The following is a 21351-nucleotide window of genomic DNA, read 5'->3' as shown; positions in this document are numbered from 1 at the left end:
CTGAACATCAGCAGGAGAGGACTCTTTAAAGTAGAGACACTAAATACTGATATACACCTGAACATCGGCAAGAGAGGACTCTTTAAAGTAGAGACACTACATACTGATATACACCAGAACATCAGCAGGTGAGGACTCTTTAAAGTACAACAGAAACACATTATAAAATGACATTTAACAGTCATTCAAAAGCCAGAAGATTGAAATTAATATGAACACAAGCAGCAGGCCACACAGTAGCAACACACACTGCACCCACCCCCCCCCCCCCCCCCCCACACACACACACACACACACACACACACACACACACACACACACACACACACACACACACACCTTAGAAGTCCTGGCTTAAGCCCAAAGGCCCGAACCCACAGGCAACAGAAGAGGGGGGGTTGCAACCCACAATCTGGGCAAATGGGTGTGTGTGTGTGTGTGTGTGTGTGTGTGTGTGTGTGTGTGTGTGTGTGTGTGTGTGTGTGTGTGTGTGTGTGTGTGTGTGTGTGTGTGTGTGTGTGTGTGTGTGTGTGTGTGTGTGTGTGTGTGTGTGTGTGTGTGTGTGTGTGTGTGTGTGTGTGTGTGTGTGTGTGTGTGTGTGTGTGTGTGTGTGTGGGGAGGGACAGTGTGAGAAGTGGGTGGGGATGGGATCCTGAGGGAGTGTTGAGGTGTCTCACTGGTTCAGAGCCTTTGAAGGCACTGAGGTTGAAGCGTCAGTTAAAACACATTCCTGCAGCTCCATATGCGTGTGTGAGTGTCAATGTGTGTGTGTGTGTTACTTAAAGTATCTTTTTAACTTTTTTTCTCTGATGGATTTTTAAACCAAACCACCATGGGAGTACGGAGCTTGTTGCCATCCTGTCTGAGGACCTTTAAAGTTCCTGAAGTGTGAGAGGGGGAGACAGATATTCCTGGACAAATCTACTAACTGGACCCACGGTGAGTTTTCCTCGTAGCTCATCATGTGTGTTGCTTCACTCTATCACTTCATTCACTGTTTACTGTGTAGAGTAACACCAATATTTAGTACCGGTATTTATATCAGACTGCCCGGATGCGTGCACACAGAGCCTCAGAAGAAGTGTTCTTGCAGCACAGAGGATTATAAGACAGTTTGCACTTCTTATATCTTGTCCTTAAAGCTTGTGATTTATAATCAGGGGTGGAAGAAGTAGTTTCACAAAAGTGTAGAAATACTCTGCTACAAGTTGAGTTGTACTCAAGCAAAAGTACAAAAGTATTAGCAGCCAGCTATACTTCAAGGGGCCACAAATAAAATGCGTGATTCAGAATTACTGTTTAAAAAATATAAAATATTGGATATTTTATAATTTATATATAAATTAGATTTTGCAGCTAGTAAAGTTAGCGCTCACTCTTAAACTGCCAGGTGACATTGTTTATTATTTTATATCATAATCTAAGAGCTGATTCCTTTCTTTTTTATGTTAGAATTGATCACGTTTATTTATTTTAATGTATGTTTAATTCATGTATTTTTCTTTTTATCATTAATTATATGAATTTGCAAAGTGACTTAAGCTGTCAGATAAACGTCATGGAATAGAAATACAATATGTGCCTCCAAAAGGTATTGGAGTAGAAGTATACAAGTAGCAGTACAACAAGACAGTACAAGTAGAAGTACATTGAAATAGAAATGCAAAATACGACTAGTAAAGTACAAGTACCTCAAAATCGTACTCCAGAAAAGAGCTACTTTCCACCACTGTTTCCTAAGAGATATCGTACATTCATTTAAAAGAGTGTGTGTGTGTGTGTGTGTGTGTGTGTGTGTGTGTGTGTGTGTGTGTGTGTGTGTGTGTGTGTGTGTGTGTGTGTGTGTGTGTGTGTGTGTGTGTGTGTGTGTGTGTGTGTGTGTGTGTGTGTGTGTGTGTGTGTGTGTGTGTGTGTGTGTGTGCACAGAGGTGGGAAGTATTGGAGTACAAATACTTTGTTACTTTACTTAAGTACATGTTTCTGGTATCAGTGCTTTAAAACAGCTGCTAGTTATGGGTACTTTTTACTGAAGTACATTTCAAAGCCTCTTTACTTTTACTTGAGTAAAGAAGTTTAGTCAGTACTTCTACTTTCACCAGAGTATTTTAAACACGAGTATCTGTACTTCTACTTGAGTAAAGGATGTGTGTACTTTTGCCATCTCTGTGTGTGTGTGGCTGTGTGTGGCTGTGTGTGTGGCTGTGTGTGTGGCTGTGTGTGTGTGGCTGTGTGTGTGTGGGTTGTTTCATTAAGGATCTGTGTGCCTGACAGCTTCAGCTCGCAGCGTTTGAATGGGATTAGAGTACATGTCGGTGCACGCTTCAAATCCTGACGTTTGGTCAAACATTCCCTCCTCCCCTTGCCTGTCCTCAGTGTAAACAGCTCAATTATGTTTTTGAGCAATGTACCCAAATCCTCTGTGATGCAACGACAGGAAAATAGATGATGATCATTAAAACATCAGGTCAGGAATTGAGTTGTTTCTCTGCTGCTTTAAGAAGTCCTGTCACTTGAGGATTACCTAAGTGATGGATGAGGAACAAGATAACCTTGAAGCACTGACCGATTCATTTGTATAATGGAAAGGGACACACAGCTTGTTGTTTTGGAACCAAAACCTAATTTGACCCCAAAAGTTGCCTGAGGGTACATTTGGTTTTTAGGCAGAAAGGCACTTCATTGGAGAAGTTCCACATATCTCTCATAAGCCTACATTTAGTTTTCTTATCATGTAAAGTTTTCTATGTTTGAGCAGAAATGCTGAAATATCCCAATCAAGCACGTGCACCCCTTTCAGTCTACATAGAGAGCTTATGAAATGAGCTAATTGCCAATTTGCCAAAAGCTGAGCTGAGCCTCATAAGGTGATGCACTCATTGACAAAACGTTAACATCTCTTCAGCTTGGGTTGACCACACACCTTATTTCCACATTCAGACACATTTAAAAAAACATTGACTTCCAGACCAGGAGACAGGAAGTGGTAAACGCCTCTTTTCCATGTTTTAGGACCACTCTATTACTGACGGTGCCGCTAACAAGGCTGTTTGGATTAGTTGAGATAAAGTCTAGACTCAGAGGATGGATGCGACTGCCTGTCATAAAGAACAGATGGATATGAACCTCATGCAATTAGCCTGTTGGCCTCTTCCACTCACTGTTTTATTGCTTTGACTGCTATCTGACTGCAGGACGTGCACCCGGGAAGCCAGGACATTATGCAAGGATTCACTGGGAACACAATCTAAACGAGGGTGGCACGAGAGATAATTAGATGTAATGCACCTTATAACAAATAAACACACCTACCCAAAACACCAACCTATCTACGACTCCATCAAATACCCACCCCATGCATTGAGGTCCTAACGTTGCTAATGGGGAATGCTGCTCAGGCATTTCAGCCCCTCCCTGTAATTATAGTATTTGCTTTGAGGCCTGAGAGACCCTTTGGGTGTTTGGGTGTGTGTGTGTGTGTGTGTGTGTGTGTGTGTGTGTGTGTGTGTGTGTGTGTGTGTGTGTGTTTGGGGGGCAGTTTAAGTGGAAAGGACACCCCCGACCCCCGACCCCCGACCCCTCTACTCAACCTTCTGGCCTTTATAACAAAACCCTGCAGCTCTGAGAGGAGAGGGAAGAGGAAATATGGGAATATTCTGTAGCGTCACATCTTTCCCACTTCTGATTCAAATGAAAAAGTATTAGTTTTCCAGGTTTAGCATAAGCAGGATTGTGTACATTGAATTATATTTAGATTATTCAAAGCTACACTGATACATTGATTGGTTTTTCAGCATCCATCCTCTGTTAGTGACCGCATGAGGACAACATCATATGAGGACATTTTCAATTACTGTGTAGAGTTTCTTGTTGTAGCTGCTCTGCTATGAAGGAAAAAAACTAAACTTATGAGCCGGACTGCAGACTAAAGCTCATGTGGACAGTTTATTATAACTCTCACCGCCAAACTGAAAAAGTACCACAGTGTTAAAATGTATAAAAACAAGTTAACGTAGAGACTGAATTCAATCTATTTAGCTAGTGAACGTTAGCTATATTTAAAAAAAGCTAACCAGCTAGCTAATGTTAGCAATCTACTTAACAATCAAGCCAGTTAACGTAGGGTGACCAGACGTCCCTGTTTTCCGGGACTGTCCCCGTTTGTATTGGCCTGTCCCCGGTTGAAACTGTCCCCGGAAATGTCCCAGTTGTTTTAATATACGTTAAAAACACATAGCATGGTGAAATAAAACGTTTCATGTCAGGAAACACTGGGGTAACAGACTGTGGTCAAGCCAGCCCCTAATTCGGAAAACACAGTCAAGCCAGCCCGCACGTTGTATGCGAATATCCTATGCATTACGGTAGAGGCCTGTAAAAACTGCCTTCAAAATAAAAGCGTTTACTCGGTCAATAACAAATATACCTAAAAAACACACCAAACATATTCATATATACTGGAGCTTAAATTAAGAAATATGTACTATATAATGTGATCAATAATAATTTAAAACAAACTACGTGTAACTACCACATTATAACTGAGTGAATGTAAAATGTAAGGATACAGTTATGAAGATCTGACATTTCCACTGGGTGACTATTTAAAATGTATGCTGTTTAAAATCTGAAATTAGATCTATTGTCCATCTAGATTTTGATTATTATTGAATGGAAACCGTCCATAATCAAAGAGTCATTCGAAGTCAATCAAATACTTATTTCACTTCAGGGTGATAGCAGGAGACCCCATCTAGTCAATCAGAGAAAATCAGGACAATCTGACCTAGAATTTCAAAATAAAATACTTTTGAAATCTCATATATGGGCTATCGTCTTTCTGTTTTTATACAAGAATAAATATAAAACTGTCCAGTATCAAAGCCTTATTTCACTCCAGGGTGATAGCAGGACACCCCATCTTGTCACTCAGAGAGAATCAGGACAATCTGATGTAGAGTTTCAAAATAAAAGACCTCTGAAGTCTCATATATGAGCTATCATCCCTCTGTTTGTATCCAACAGTTCAAATGTTTGAATTACATTGAACCAAAAATGTCCCCCTTTTTTCTTTAACAGCGAAGAAAATTGGATATGTTAATGATATTTTGACCGCAAAACTCAAAATGTCCCCGGTTTTAATTTTGAAAATCTGGTCACCTTAAGTTAACGTTAGCTATCTAACTAGTTTGATAGCTTACATTAGCTATCTAACTAGATCTCTGGCTTACGTTAGCTATCTATCTAACAAGCTGATTACGTTTACCTGGTTAAATAAAGGATGTATATAATTAAGGAATATTTGACTTCCAACTAGCTTTTAAAATATTGGTGGCTCTCATAATTTACATCAGATTTATGATGTAACATCCTATGGTTAAACTTGCAGTGCGGACATGTGTCTACGCTCAGGCAGTGAGAGTTATTATAAAAACATTGTTGACATAATTTATTTCAACCCTTAGATGCATAAGTGGGTCATTTTTGACCCAGTGAGGTGGTTTTCTTAGAGTATATTTGTAATTTAAAAAAATTATAATTTCATATTCCAGCTATTCCTCAAAAAACACGTTTTGGATATCATGCCATTCACATTTTAAATTTACATTTTAAGAAATTTTACTTTTTGTATTACTACCCCAGCTTAAGTGGGTCAAAAATGACCCGCATGCATTTTCTATGGGATCCTATGGGAACCTTTGATTCTTATCACCTGTTGCTGTCAGGACTACATTCACTGTAGACCACACAGACTACACAAGTGACACCTCTAGGGAAGATTATTTTACACAGCCAGATCTGATACCTGTCAGTATAATAATAATAATACATTATATTTGTATAGGGCTTTTCAAGGACTCAAAATCGCTTTACAATATAAGGGAAGGTTAGGGTGGGGGGGGGGGTATAGGACTATCGAACTGGATCAACCGGCATGGATTGATGGGGGGTGGGCTATGAGTAGACAAGAGGAGAAGAGATGAGTTTTTAAAAGGGAATGGAACACTGTGAGGGTCTCAGAATAGCGGAGATCTTTGGGACAATATGTTCAAAACGTTTTTTTTCAAAATGTAAAAAAAATGTCTAAAATTATAAATAGTGATTTTTATCAATCAAAATGACAAAAATTGAATAAAAACACATATTATTCTAATACGGGTCCTTTTTGACGAGTGTAGGGTCCAGTCACTCGGGCATCTAAGGTTTAAAGCAGACCTTCATAGTTTCAAACATCACTGTAATCTGGGAGAAACTGAATGCAACAGATTTATATGTCGAAATCCCACAATCCAACTTTAAAGGACTTTAACAAACACTTTCAAGTCTAAATGCAATTTTAATTCCCACAGTTCTTCCGACAGTTACTTTAAATCTCATCCCCAGAACTTTTCCATGACTCTTCATTGCTTTTTTACGAGTGCCCACAATGGTGCAACAAAACACTTTAACAGACGCTGCGACAGTAAAAGTTTTAGGGTAGGGACGAGGCTCTGCAGTTTCCTGCTGAGTCAAAAACAGACTTCCTTGTAGACTTGTTTGCACACGCTAAGAATAACAGTAATTTCACAAACACTACAAGTTGCACTGACCCCAAAGCAATACGATTCTTATTAGATCCAACAATTAGGACGCGGTTCCTTATTCCCATCCTTAGTGATTTGCAAGAAACTTCTTATATCTCCATACAGCATAATAACACAATAGATGATTTTGATGGTGCTTCTGCAGACATTTCCCCCTCACCTATAAGCACGATATGGCTCATTGTATGTATAGCTTATCACTTTAATAGAGCATGGTCAAATCAACATTGCAGAGCATCTAATTCAATGTTAACCATCAAACCCCAAATATCAGAAGCAGAAGAGGAACCTTTAGTAATCCGTCTAGGGGGAAATTCAGTTTGTATTGATTAAATCTTACTCTCATGTAATGTTCCGTCCTCCTTAATCTTATATTCATTTAGTTCTAAGTGAAGATGACAGATCTATAAATGCTTACAAATCGCTTAAAACTACCATAAACAAAAAAAGGGGACCTTTCGCGTGTGTGGCGACGTGATAACTACTAGATGGTGTGTAACGATGCCTGCATAGTCCCGATTGCTGTTTATTTAAAGGTCCCCTATCATACTGTTCTTCATCAATATATCACAGGTCTCAGATATATCCAGAGCCTGTCTCTGATTGGCTGAAACACCAAACAGCTCATTGCAGCATTACCCATAATGCCCTTTGTTTCAGCCCTGTTTCCAAAGTGCTGATTCTCTGTTACCTCATTCACACCAACGGTGCTTCAGGGCCGGTTCGGAGCTGGAGCTTGAAAAGCACTGGGTTTTCCTGTTCACACCGCAGCGGAGCAGCCTCTTAGCTCCGGAATCCGGTTCGTTTCAAGCACCAAAACATAAGATAAGGGGGGGGGGGGGGGTTACCTTGGCTGCTGATGATTGGCTAATGATTGGCTAATAGCTAATGATTGGCTAACGGTTGGCTAATTGGCCAAGGGCTAATGATTGGCTCTGTGTCCAGAGAGAGTCTCTGTACACAGAGGGGACACATGTTGATGTAGAAGAGACATGAGGAAGTGGATTTTGCTCAATAGGTGCCCTTTAAGACTCTTACTCTGTTAACTGAGTTACATCAGAGCGCTCTGTAGTTCATCCCAATATAAGCACTGGTCTCCAGTTGAAGGCCTCCATGTCCTGGCCTCATGCTGGTTTGAGAGTTTAAAGGAGGTTGCGACCTTCCTCAAACCCTGAAACTCTCCAGGTGGGGGTCAGCCTCTTAACCCCTACAATAATCCAGGAGGTCTGATCTGAAATGTCACCCCAGCAGAGAGACGTTTTGCAGATGGCAGTTTAGTTAGTTGGCTTAACAGTTTTGCAGAATTATTTGATAAAGAACAAGCGTTTCTTCATTAAATCATATTATATGAGACACTGAGGGGAAAGTATACTTCTCCTGATTCACCCTTTACATTTCGTACCAAACTACCTCGATACATATACATTTACATGGCTCTTAGGATTGTGAACCTATTTCAAATTGGCTCCCTGACCACCTGGAAGTCGGTGATTTTGAAAATGAGCATTTCTTTCTGTATTTTTACAGTAAACTTCTTTGGTCGCCTCCTAGGGAGTAGCTCAGATGTATTCAAAATGTGGGAGGAGGAACCGTATCAAAAGTGTCGCTAAATTGCGAAGGAACAGTCAAAAATATTTAAAACTATTAGTTTTTAGGTGAATGGAGAACACACAAGTTTTTGGACGTTTTACTGTGTGAACTAAACATTGTCTGATCCGAACTTTACTTGCTTGACAAGAGTTATTTTTAACTGTTTATGTTAACATCTTTTGATTCTAATTTTTTAACTCAACACCCCTCTCAACGTGTTGCTGTGACGAAGCAATTTCCCAATTTGTAATGAATATCATATCTAATATCAAAAACTGTCTGTGTGTCACACATTTAAAAACCTTGAATCTGATTCTAATGTTGGATTAAATGTGAGATTGATATTGCATGATTAATGCAGTGCAACGCTAATGCACGACTAATGGACTCCTCCACTGCCTGGACACTGTTGCACAGACGTCTAATTTGGGGGTCGTTAAGTGCAGACAACAGGAAAAAAGTCCTAAAGTTATAGCAATGCTGGGAGGCAGATCATATAAATGACAGCATGATGAAATCCCTTCAACGGCTGATTTTAATGACCTTGTTGGTCATGTGGTTGCATGAACACATGATGCCAGGGAACAGTGGAGCTGCAGGAGTGAATGCCTTATTGTTTAAATATTTAACCATCAACCAGCTTTCAACACCGGCTCTCAACACCAGCGCGCACATTGTATTCCCTGCATGGTGGTCTGTGTGTCAGATATTTCGAGTAGGCTGTACCAAAAGATGATTTATACGTCAGCTCCCTCCTTGTAGACATAAACACGGAGTGCTACGCAATATTTTATAGACGAGGCACCAGATTCTCGAAAATAATTATAATTGAATAATATTAATATAACTCTGCTTCAGTAAATCGAGGCAGTCTATTAAGGTGATTCCTTTTAAATTAGTTTAGTGCATTTTCCGCCATATTGAAACATATTATGCCAGGGTTGCCAGCTCTCACGCATCTGCTGTGTGACACACTCTCAATCTCACGCTCTCACGCAGCCCAAACTATTCTCACGCCAAAAACAAGATGAACCGGTGATCGTTTTTGGTTATTGGTTATTTACAATAACCAACCACTTATTACAAACCGTCCACATGAGCTTTATAACGACTATTCGGTGTGTCATAGCAGAGCCATGAGTTAAACTGGGAATGATCCAAATATATTGTTTTCAATGCGGCTAGTGCTAAACCGGAAGATCAAACAGCTTTTGATTGAACCAGAGCTGGGGAAAGAAACGGGGCTTCATGAGGGGAATAACTTTTGATGCTATGATGATTGTTGCTCATCACTTTCCCAGACGATGTAGAACTTTACGTTAAATGCTAAAGACCTGACAGAACTCTTTTCTAATAATAATAATAATGCATTTTGTTTATAGAGCGCTTTTCTTGAAACTCAAAGACACTTTACAGAGTTCAAATTCATAACAACATAATTAAAACAACACACTTAAAATATTTGAAACACAACATTCATGACAGACTAAAAGCGGTTCTGGAGAGGTGAGTTTTGATTTGTGATTTGAACATGGAAGCACTCACGGATGTGTTTGAGGAGTTTCTATCTGAATATGGACCTCCTACTGTAATTCATGCATTTCATTGTCATATTTGACATTTCCTTGTTATTTCTTCTTGTGATTTGGTGGAGCGAAAACTACTTTTAGTGAGCAATCTAGTCACTTTTTTCTTTTTCGTCCATAATGCAAGAGTGGGCGCTTAACATCCAGTGAAGCTCATTTTCATCCATACCGCGTTACATTGTTCCAGACCATGGATGGTAATGTGTTTCTATGAAAAGGCAGGAATTTGAACTTAGCAATTATGCGTAAAGTCTAAAAGATCGTCCGGTGCTGTTATATATATCCTCTGCTGGCTCCTCCCCGCCAGCCGGCTCGCCTCGTCTCCAATGTCCGTTGTTGCATTTAAACAGAGGATTGGTACTTTTCACATTCAATATGCTTAACACGCCGTTTCTCCTTATTCTCTTTCATCACTTTTCATGTAACACATTCTAAACGCTGTAATCAATACTCTAAAAAAATACTTCTCGGCTCGTTTGGTTTCCGGTCATTCCGGATGTTGTCACATGCTACTCTCGTCTGTAAACAATAATGTATTCAAATAAACTGTACCTTCATTTAAAATTCAGCATGGTAGTATCTCGACATCTATAGTTGTAGTGTTAAATCAGTAGGCTTCGGTTTGCACCACTCCATATCATTTCGCTACTCAATTCACCTCTTTTGGAAATTGTAAATTTACCACATGCTAACTGCCACCCGGAGATGAAAGAGTTTCAGAATAAAGCTTAACAGCTGGTGTTGCACAACAATTTCTGGTTTTTCAGTGTAAAACTACATTAAAACTGACGGCATGTTTAAACTACATTTCCCCATTAAAACATTGATTTTAATTTCTAACAAAGGGCAACACTACTTTCAACTCACCATTTTTTGGTATATAAAGCGTGATTTAAACAGTGAATGTATTGTTTATAAAGCTATAATTGGTAAAAGGCAGATTAATAGTCCTTGACATATGCACTAATTAGCACCTACAGATCTCCGTAAATGTGTTTTAAGCTGCACAGCATGCTTTAAACCACATGTAAATATGCGGTTAGAAATGCTAAATGAACAGGCTAAGGTTAGGTGATATTGGTGAAGGTGCACTTGTACATTTAGAGGGAAACAGAACAGAACTAATGTCTGTAGATCAGGTTACTGTAAAGGTGTTGGACGGATGAATAAAGCCGTATTTTCATTAAACCAAAAGCTACGTCAGCCCGTCTGCGATTCTTTTGAAACGCCCACATCCTAAACCAGAGCCTTGATGTGATTGCTTAGATATTATATTTCAGCATCTGCCTCTTTCTTTCCTTTCTTTTCTGAAAGTGGGGGAATAACCACTTCACAAATAACAGGAAGCAGGTTAAAACGATGAATCGCAGAAGGAACAGAAGAAATAATGCTGTATAGTTTCCAGTGAAAAAAAACCTGAAATCCTTTTCACTTTCTTCTTATTTTACCACACTCTTCTAGTGAATAACCTTTGTACAAACATATGGGGAGGGGTGGCAAAAGTCCACACATCCTTTACTCAAGTAGAAGTACAGATACTCGTGTTTAAAAATACTCTGGTGAAAGTAGAAGTACTGACTAAACTTCTTTACTCAAGTAAAAGTAAAGAGGCTTTGAAATGTACTTCAGTAAAAAGTACCCATAACTAGCAGCTGTTTCAAAGAGTACCTGACCTCCCTTTATATTAATAGAACAATAATGTCATTGTTAGCTAATGAATGTTTCCATGGTGACCAACGGCAACATGACAACGTTTTCATTGGTCCCTTTTCTTTAGAGAAGACCAGGAAATGACCACCAAACACACATTCAAACTAAAGGAACCAGCCTGTTTGGAAAATGTAAGAAGTAGAAAGTACAGGTATTTGAGTTCAACATGTAAGAAGTAGAAAGTACAGGTATTTGTGTTCAACATGTGAGAAGTAGAAAGTACAGGTATTTGGGTTTAACATGTAAGAAGTAGAAAGTACAGGTATTTGTGTTCAACATGTTAGAAGTAGAAAGTACAGGTATTTGTGTTCAACATGTAAGAAGTAGAAAGTACAGGTATTTGTGTTCAACATGTAAGAAGTAGAAATAGGTATTTGTGTTCAAAATGTAAGAAGTAGAAAGTTCAGGTATTTGTGTTCAACATGTAAGAAGTAGAAAGTACAGGTATTTGTGTTCAACATGTAAGAAGTAGAAAGTACAGGTATTTGAGTTCAACATTTAAGAAGTAGAAAGTACAGGTATTTGTGTTCAACATGTAAGAAGTAGAAAGTACAGGTATTTGAGTTCAACATGTAAGAAGTAGAAAGTACAGGTATTTGAGTTCAACATGTAAGAAGTAGAAAGTACAGGTATTTGAGTTCAACATGTGAGAAGTAGAAAGTACAGGTATTTGAGTTCAACATGTAAGAAGTAGAAAGTACAGGTATTTGTGTTCAACATGTAAGAAGTAGAAAGTACAGGTATTTGGGTTCAACATGTGAGAAGTAGAAAGTACAGGTATTTGAGTTCAACATGTGAGAAGTAGAAAGTACAGGTATTTGTGTTCAACATGTAAGAAGTAGAAAGTACAGGTATTTGAGTTCAACATGTGAGAAGTAGAAAGTACAGGTATTTGTGTTCAACATGTAAGAAGTCAAAGTAAAAAGTCGTCAGAACAATAAGTAGTGGAGTAAAGTACTGATACCAGAACTATGTACTTAAGTACAGAAACTAAGTATTTGTACTCCACTAATTGCCCTTGTGCCACTGGGCCAGGCAGGGCTTGTTGAGGGTTCTTCAGAAACCACACTCCCTTCCCCCCCCATCAGAAAATGCCCCAGGGTTCACAAAGCCAGATTGGCAGCTCCATGATCCAACTTGTCCGTGTTGCAATAGTAATCACGCAGGAAACAGGTGACTAAACTTTACATTGAGTGAAGTGCTGTGTGGGTTAAAGCACTTTGTGTTTCTGTTAAATAATTAAAGGTTACAGTTAAAAGATACGGCCAAGGGCTAACTTACCAAGAGCAGAGACTGACATGGTTTCTATATTGATTTTACTCAAACTAGTACTGCTTCGTATACATGTTAGATGACTTGGTAGACAGTCAAACATGTGTTTTCTTTGAATCAATGATCTATATATGTATATGCTGATATAGTATAATGCAGTACTGTACTACTAATCCACACAGTATTTCCTGTATTTAACTTTGGTCCGTAACAATAGTAATATCATACTATGAAAAGATCCATTCTGCATTACCAGTACTTTTGATATTTGTGGTGCAGTTAGCTGATAATACTTGGGTACTTCATATTATTCTGAAACTGTTGATGTGCAGAATGAGTTCTTTAAGTTTATTTTGATGCTTATTCTTTTCTACAATTTTAAGACCAGAGTATTTCTACTTTTACTCGAGTGAACGTTCTGAGTACTTGTTCCAACACTGTTAATATGTATATTGATCAAATGAATTGATTTGCACTACTTTTTATTTTGTATTTTTGTATTTTATTATATACGTTGCATTGTTGGAGGAGCTCAGATCAGAATAATTTCATTGCCATTTCTACACTGTAGCTTGTAGACAATAGAACCTTTGAATCTTTGAATCTTTGAACATGAATGCACCTTTTGGGGGTCTGCACTCGGGGAATAGCAGGTATATCAGTCAGATTTTAGAAACCAGCGAGTAGCAGAAAGGATCTTGTTGCTTCAGCCTGCAGCAGAAAAACGGCAACTTCAAAGAGAAAAACGTGCCTGACTTGAGTTTAAAAGACTGTGTGTGTGTGTGTGTGTGTGTGTGTGTGTGTGTGTGTGTCTGTCAGATCTCACCATGATGAGCTTACAGAGAAGGAGAATAATACATGACACTTATATAGCACTTTTCTAAAAACTCAAAGATGCTTTGAAAGAGAATAAAACTAAAAACGAAGAAGAAAACATAAAGAGAAAAGAGGGGGGGGGGGGTCAGAGGTCGAATGAACAGGTGGGTTTTGAGTGACTTTTTTGAATGTGGTGAGTAGGAGGGTTCCGACTTTCGGAAAGAGTTGGATTAGAACTATAACAAACAAAACCCTCTGTTCTCTTTCTGTCCTGGGAGTGATAGGGGTGATGGTGAAATGTGATCGAGGAAGCTGGAGCTCAACATGTGGCTGCAGGTTGCAACCTGGCACACACACACACACCTCCCTCCCCGGTGTGTGTGTGTGTGTGTGTGTGTGTGTGTGTGTGTGTGTGTGTGTGTGTGTGTGTGTGTGTGTGTGTGTGTGTGTGTGTGTGTGTGTGTGTGTGTGTGTGTGTGTGTGCGCGCGCGTGTGTGTGTGTGTGACGATGATGATATGGGTGTACTTGAGTTAGTGTATAACCGCTGACCTCAGTGATGGCCTGAGGTTTCCGCCCTGCAGCAATTGATGTTTAGATGAAACACCAACGTTTCCTTTCGGTCTCGATTTCATTCGAATTTACCAGTTCGTTTTTCATTCCACAAATACTTTTCACTCATAGGGCGACTATAAGTCCAGAAGGTTGTTGGTTATATCCCAGTCCGTACAGTCAACATGTCGATGTGTCCTTGGGCAAGATACTGAACCCTGAGTTGCTCCCGATGGCCAACGGTGTGTGTGTGTGTGTGTGTGTGTGTGTGTGTGTGTGTGTGTGTGTGTGTGTGTGTGTGTGTGTGTGTGTGTGTGTGTGTGTGTGTGTGTGTGTGTGTGTGTGTGTGTGTGTGTGTGTGTGTGTGTGTGTGTGTGTGTGTGTGTGTGTGTGTGTGTGTGTGTGTGTGTGTGAGTGTGTGTGGGTGTGTGAGTGCTTCCCTATAGTTAGTGGTGCTGCTCTGCACGAATGAGGTGTGAATGGGTGAATGACTCGTAGTATGTAAAGAGCTTTCAGGGGTCCAGAAGACCGGATAAAGACATTTACAAGTCCAGCTACCATTTACTTGGAGTTTTCACTTTTTAGTTTAGGCAAATAATATCATTTTTTTATTAAGACCTTCATAAATAACCTAATCATTTAAGATAGCCAGTTTCCATATCTGGTAAATTAAAGCTGATTCAAAGGTGGAATTACACAATAACTACGTCTGTGTGATGGTGAGGAAAAGTAATGCTATTGAAAATGTAGAAGAGATTTCTAGCTTGGCAGATAGCTTAAAAGTGTTTTCAATAAAAACCGAGGAGACAGCAAGTACGCTTGGATAGGCAATTTGTTGTAAAGCTGAAATACAGAAGCAAAACACACATGTGTAATGAGTTTGACTTTTGTTGTCACATTAAAACCCTACAGTACATGCAAAGTGTCCCTAGACTACATGATGCTAACACCTACGGTTATCAGGCCGTGCAGATGTCAAATATTGAAAAAGGACACTGCCGAAAAATGTAGATTAAAAATCCCTCCTGAATAGTGACCCTGATTGAGGTAATCTGATTACCTGTTACCGTGGGACCTGGACTGGAGATAGACCCACATACCTGTCATCCTCCACTGAGAGCCCCAGCGCCAGTCTACACACACACACACACACACACACACACACACACACACACACACACACACACACACACACACACACACACACACACACACACACACACACACACACACACACACACACACACACACACACACACACAGACAGACAGACAGACAGACAGACAGACAGACAGACAGACAGACAGACAGACAGACAGACAGACAGACAGACAGACAGACAGACAGACACACAGACACACAGACAGACGTGAAACCTGGAGAGCTGTTTTCATAACCCATATCAGTCCCACGAGAGTGTATGACACTGGTGTTCATAATCATGTGGAACCAAGGCGTCTTTTGTCTTTACGAGTGATGGGTTTTATTTGGGATTATGACGGCCCTTTTCTTATATAACTTGATCCCAACGAGCGTCTTTCTTGTAAGTAGAAGTAAAAGAAAACATGAAAGACAGACATCAATGGTCAATCCAATGAATACATCCTATTGGCTTTTTGTCGTGGGAACCATTACGATGCTAACTTTTGGGTTGGCCTACAAATATTGTTGAGGGCTACATTTGTTTAAAGTTGCTCTGTAAATAAGTGCAAGTTGTAAACTGCATTTAAACTCTTTCCACCTCTTACTCATAGCTTCCTCCTTAATATTTTTTACCATCAGGTCCAGGGCTGACAAACTTTCACTGCACAAAGTTGATCTGTTTCACACAGCCCAGAAAAATGCTAAATCCTGAGCTCAAGATCGAAGTAATAACTCAAAGGATTTAGAATACATCAACACTGAGGTATGATTTACACAGATTAAGATACAGATTAAGTTAAAAGGCAGATTGTTGGAATATGACTGTACTTCTAACAAAACCAAAAGTGCTTTTATTGGAATGAAAAAGCAGATGTAGTACGAGGAAAAAACTAAAATAGATTAGATCTGAAGTGTTATTTGCACTAACTCCAGATCGTATGTTTCGAATAACCTGTAAAAACAGAACAACACACTCCGCTGTAATCAACCACAGCATTCAATAAATGTTTTATGAGCAACGTAAATGTTTGAAAACTCAGGGCTGCGGTTTCCATGCGAGGCGCTTCAACTTTATTGCAGTAAGTGATGAAAATGAGTCTCAGTGTTGATGTATTTTATGTTGCCATTCTGGCTAAGTCCCCCCTCTTTAAAAGAGATATTGGGATTCCAACAGGGTGGGATGTGTGGATCTTTATTTGATTATAAAAACATCAGTTCAGTGTCTCATGTCTTCAGGGCTTTCTGATGCACAATCACCAGCTCAGACTGTACACATGCAGCCGTTTACACTGGGATCAGGACTGAACCACCCACTGTCATCAGTGTGATGCTGAGTCATAAAACTACAAATCCCTCCTCGTAGCTGTGGGATGACAAAGGCTTAGGAGAAACAATTTGTTACGGGTACTTTTTGCTACTATCTTGCCCCCGAAAGGAGTAATTATGGGGGATGGTTTCGGGCTGCCACCTGTCTTTGCGGCATCTTTCTGATTCTGAAACAATGCATTGTTTAACTTTTGTTCTCATTCGAGGCAAGTTGGGACAGGAGTCAGAAACTTCCCCACGGGCTCCCTCTCTACTGTTGTGCCACTGTGATATCTGTGTCCTTTTTGCATTCTTTCAAGAGCTTAGGGGCAAAGATTGGTCTATTTACAAAATAGTGTAGGTACAAGGTAAGACTTGTGTACTCAATACTTGTTTTTTTTGCAGATATACAAAGTAAAACACAAGTCTACCCACTCATGGCCTGATTGTGTCCTACATTACCTGACGTTAATTTGTCTTTTCCTTTCTTTCCTTTCTCAGGTCCGAGGATTGTCATGAAGGTACCAAAGATGGCATCTTTAGGAACAACTCTTCTTGCTTTGGCATCAGTGCTCCTACACTCAGCGAGGTCTCAGGGGGTTATGGGAAAAGGCAAAGACAGCTTGCCGCTAAGGTTCACACATCATCTCTACAACGCCTCCATCTTTGAGAACTCTGCGCCACGGACGTACGTTGAGACGCCGGTGAAAATGGGCATTGAAGTGACTGATGTGTTCTGGGAAATCAAATATAACATTGTCTCAGGTGATGACGACAGACTTTTCCAAGCAGAGGAGGTTACAGTTGGAGATTTCTGCTTCCTCAGGATCAAAACACGCAGCAGTAACTCAGCACAGCTCAACAGGGAGGTCAGAGACTCGTACACTCTCACAGTGGCGGCCACCGAAAATGCTTTTGACTTCCAGGCGAAGACGAAGGTGTTTGTCCAGGTGCTTGACACCAACGACCTTAAGCCTCTTTTCTATCCTGCCTCGTACAACCATGCTATCAGGGAGGACAGTCCACTTCAGTCAAGTGTGGTGAGAGTTAGTGCTACAGATGCTGATATCGGCAGCAACGCTCACTTTTACTACTCTTTCACCAGCAGAGCTCACCCTTTTGTCGTCGACCCCTTCACAGGAACTGTCAGTCTTGTCAGGAAGCTAAATCACACCCGAACAGACAGGTACGACCTCACAGTGTTAGCAGAGGACAGGACAAAGAAGATATCTGGGGTTAAAAAATTTGGTAATGTTGCCAGAGTTACAATAAATGTACAAAAGATGGCAATGAGTTCTCCAGTCATCACCCAGACCCCCAAACCCACAGTGTCTACAGACGGCAAAATAACTATCAATGTCCACGTAGAGGCGGGAGCTAAGCCGGTTGAATCCCTGATTGTTGTTGGAGGAGATCCCCACAAGGGTTTTGAGGTAATCCCTTTAGGTGTGCAGGGCACTGACTTCCAAGTGATCTCTACTAAGAGGATTAACTGGTCTCAGAGTCCTTTTGGGCTGAATATGTCCCTTCAAGCCAAAGACAGGAGCTTCCCTAGTTTACTCTCTCCAGCTGCACACATCCACATTCCTGCCTATCATTACACGCCCCTGGTATTTTTAGAGGACACCTACATCGTCCCTCTGAGTGAGTTTTCACCCCCTAAATCTCACGTGGTTAAAGTGTCAGTCATCACAGTAGCTTATAATGTCACATTCAGTATCAAGAATAATCCGGACAGTACTAAATTTAAAATAAATCCCAAAACAGGAATCATCATAACAACAGAGACATTCGACTATGAGAGAAAGGATCGATATGAGTTCGATGTTGTGGCCAATCACGGCGAGGCTGAGACTCACATAGTGGTTGAGATTATCGATGAAAATGACAACTGCCCACAGTTCGCACACACCTCCTATCAGGCCACGCTGGATGAAAACGCCCCTGTTGGAAGCACTGTTGTGAAAGTAGTTGCCATAGACAAAGATAAAGGTAAAAACGGCTTTGTGACTTACACTATGGCGAGTCTAGGCCCCTTACCTTTCATCATAGACCCGTTCACAGGCGTCATCTCCACCTCCGAACATTTAGACTACGAGCTGATGAAAAGGCGGTACCATCTGAGGGTTTGGGCGTCAGATAGCGGAAAACCCTTCAGTCAGGTCAGCGAATGCCCCGTGACGATAACCCTGAACAACATGAACGACAACATGCCTTTATTTGAGAGAGTTGGATGCAACACAACTGTACCGCAAGATTTACCCCTTGGACACACGATCGCCGAGCTGTCAGCCATTGATGTAGATGAACTGCAGCAGCTGAGGTACGTCATCGAGTCAGGGAATGAACTCCAAGTTTTTTCTATCAACCCGGTGTCAGGATCAATCACCCTGAAACAACCGATCCCCCTGCGAGCATCTTCGTTCGATTTGAGAGTTGTAGCCACGGATGGAAAGCATTCCTCCGAAGCTTCACTCGTCAGGGTGACTGTAACGAACAGAGGCGATGAAGCAACGCTCGTTTGTCAGGAAACTGGCATTTTCAAACAGCTGACTGATAAACTGATTGAGTACATCAAACCCATTTTAACCAGTCAAGAGGAAGAAATCTTTTCTGATGTTCACATCACCAACCGACACTCTCCAAAGTTTGACTCAAGCATCCCGGGTTCAATCGATCTCATTGAGGACCACCCGCTGAATACCTCCATTATTCAGTTCAAGGCAACAGACACTGACACTGGGTTCAACAGTAAGCTGGTGTACGCCATATCTAGCGGGAATGAAGATGGGTGTTTCTCTATTGATGTATTCTCGGGTGATCTTCAGTTAGTTTGCTCATTAGACAGAGAGAGTAAGGAGTTCTACATTTTGAACGTCACTGTTTATGATCTGGGAATACCGCAAACATCTGCGTGGAAGTTCATTGCCGTGAACGTCATGGATGTCAACGACAATCCTCCGGTTTTTGATCAGCCGAGATATGTGATACGTGTGCCTGAAAACACAGAGCAAGACTCCATTATCTTTACAGCTCAAGCTATTGATCCTGACGTAGATACAAGCGGGAATGTCGAATACTCCTTACTGACGTCCACTGACATGTTCAGGATTGACGAATTGACCGGCGAGGTGACGGTAACGGGTGCGTTGGATCGAGAAACTTCACCCAGGCACGACCTCAGGATCGAAGCTAAAGATCAAGCGAAACCTGGACCTCAGTTGTTCTCCATGATTGACCTTGTGGTGGTTTTGCAGGACATTAATGACAACCCACCCAAGTTTGTACCCAAGGTTTACAAGATAAAAGTCCCAGAGGATGTTCCCGTTGGCACCCTCCTCGTCTGGGTTGAGGGTGTTGACTTGGATTTGGGCAGCGGTGGAATCGTCACCTATAATCTCAAGAATACTGAGGGTGGTATCTTCCATCTTGACGCCTCCACAGGGGCTCTGATCCTTGAGAGGGAGCTGGACTTTGAGAGGCGTCCGATTTACAACCTCACGGTTCGAGCTGTTGATCACGGACTCCCTCGATCTCTTTCCTCCTCATGCTTCGTGGAGATTCAGGTTCTGGATGTGAACGAGAACCTGAACAGGCCTGTGTTCTCTGAGTTTGTGTATGAAGCCGGAGTGATGGAGGATGCAGCTGTGGGGACATCCGTGGTGATGCTTACAGCCTCAGATAAAGACCCGGGCAGAGATGGAGTCGTTCGATACCACATCCATGAAGGCTCTGGTCTTGGAGTGTTCACCATTGATGAGGAAACAGGTACAAGTCATTGTGATTTTGCCCTTTTTGTAGCTGTTGGTTGGATTTGTCAGTGGTAAAGCAAAAATGGGACGATATTTGTTTGTGTTTATCTTTAGAATGGCTCTCCATTGAACACAAATCAAGTTTGAACAAGTTATTAGTTAGAATTAATATAAATTAAAATATCCTTTTATATCCTAAACCATGTTTGACTAATTTGCCCTTATTTGTCTGATTTTAATACAAAATATAGCTAATAATTTTGTTTTGTTTGTTGTCAGATTAAAAGTCAGAATTATGTAAAAATAATTTATTTTAAAATCTGAGAATTAGAAGAAAAAAGTCAGAATTTTGAGAAAAAGTCAGAATTCAAGGTAAAACATTTTATTTTATTTTTTTATCTGAAAATATAATTCAAATGAGAATTTTCACTTTATCTCAGATTTCTCAGTTTAAAAGAATATATAATTAGTAATGAGCTATTTTAATTTATGTCCGAAAAATAGAATTCAGATTTGTTTTCCAAACCTCTAAAAAAAAAATCACTTTTGGTATGATCCAATTTTTTTTTAACATAATAATAATAATAATAATACATTTTATTTATAAAGTTTTTTTTTCCTGGAAGCGTTTTACAAGGAAGTAAAGAAGAAAAATAACAACACATGTGGCCCTAACGCTCTTACGCATACTTCCATGTTTGCCAGATATTTAAGATTGAAATTACCTGGAAAACAGCAGTTGGCCAATTTGCCTTAAAAAGCTTAGCCATGACTGGTCAACTAAATGTATCTACTATGTCTGTGCTATGATTGAATACACAAGACACATGTACTGATGGACCTTGTTGGTCCAGAATGACCTTTCATTGTGAACATTATGTATTTTCTACATCTCAAATTGTGTTTTGCATTGTTAGAGTGAAGGATCCAGCTAGAAAACTTCACCAAGTAACATTTTTGTGAGCGACATGGCTACACCACGTCTTCAGAATTTTTTTTACAGCCATACATTTCCTCATGTAGTTGTGCAACATGACATCTCCTCT

General features: G+C 40.4%; 1 protein-coding gene across 1 annotated transcript in view; it reads left to right on the top strand.

Moving 5' to 3' along the window:
* The first annotated feature begins 695 nt into the window (after positions 1–695).
* The window catches only part of LOC307033081 (protocadherin Fat 1-like), a 70566-nt gene continuing 49910 nt past the window's right edge, over positions 696–21351 (top strand). The window contains exons 1-2 of the mRNA XM_079671350.1: positions 696–939; positions 17055–20321. Coding sequence (XP_079527476.1) covers positions 17069–20321 — 3253 coding nt within the window. The 5' untranslated portion in view covers positions 696–939; positions 17055–17068. The remainder of the gene's footprint in view (positions 940–17054; positions 20322–21351) is intronic.

This window comes from Notothenia rossii, assembly GCF_949606895.1.
Source record: "Notothenia rossii genome assembly, chromosome: 3".
Lineage (NCBI taxonomy): Eukaryota > Metazoa > Chordata > Actinopteri > Perciformes > Nototheniidae > Notothenia > Notothenia rossii.
Note: the sequence above shows the minus strand (reverse complement) of the source record. Positions and strands in the feature narration are given on the sequence as shown.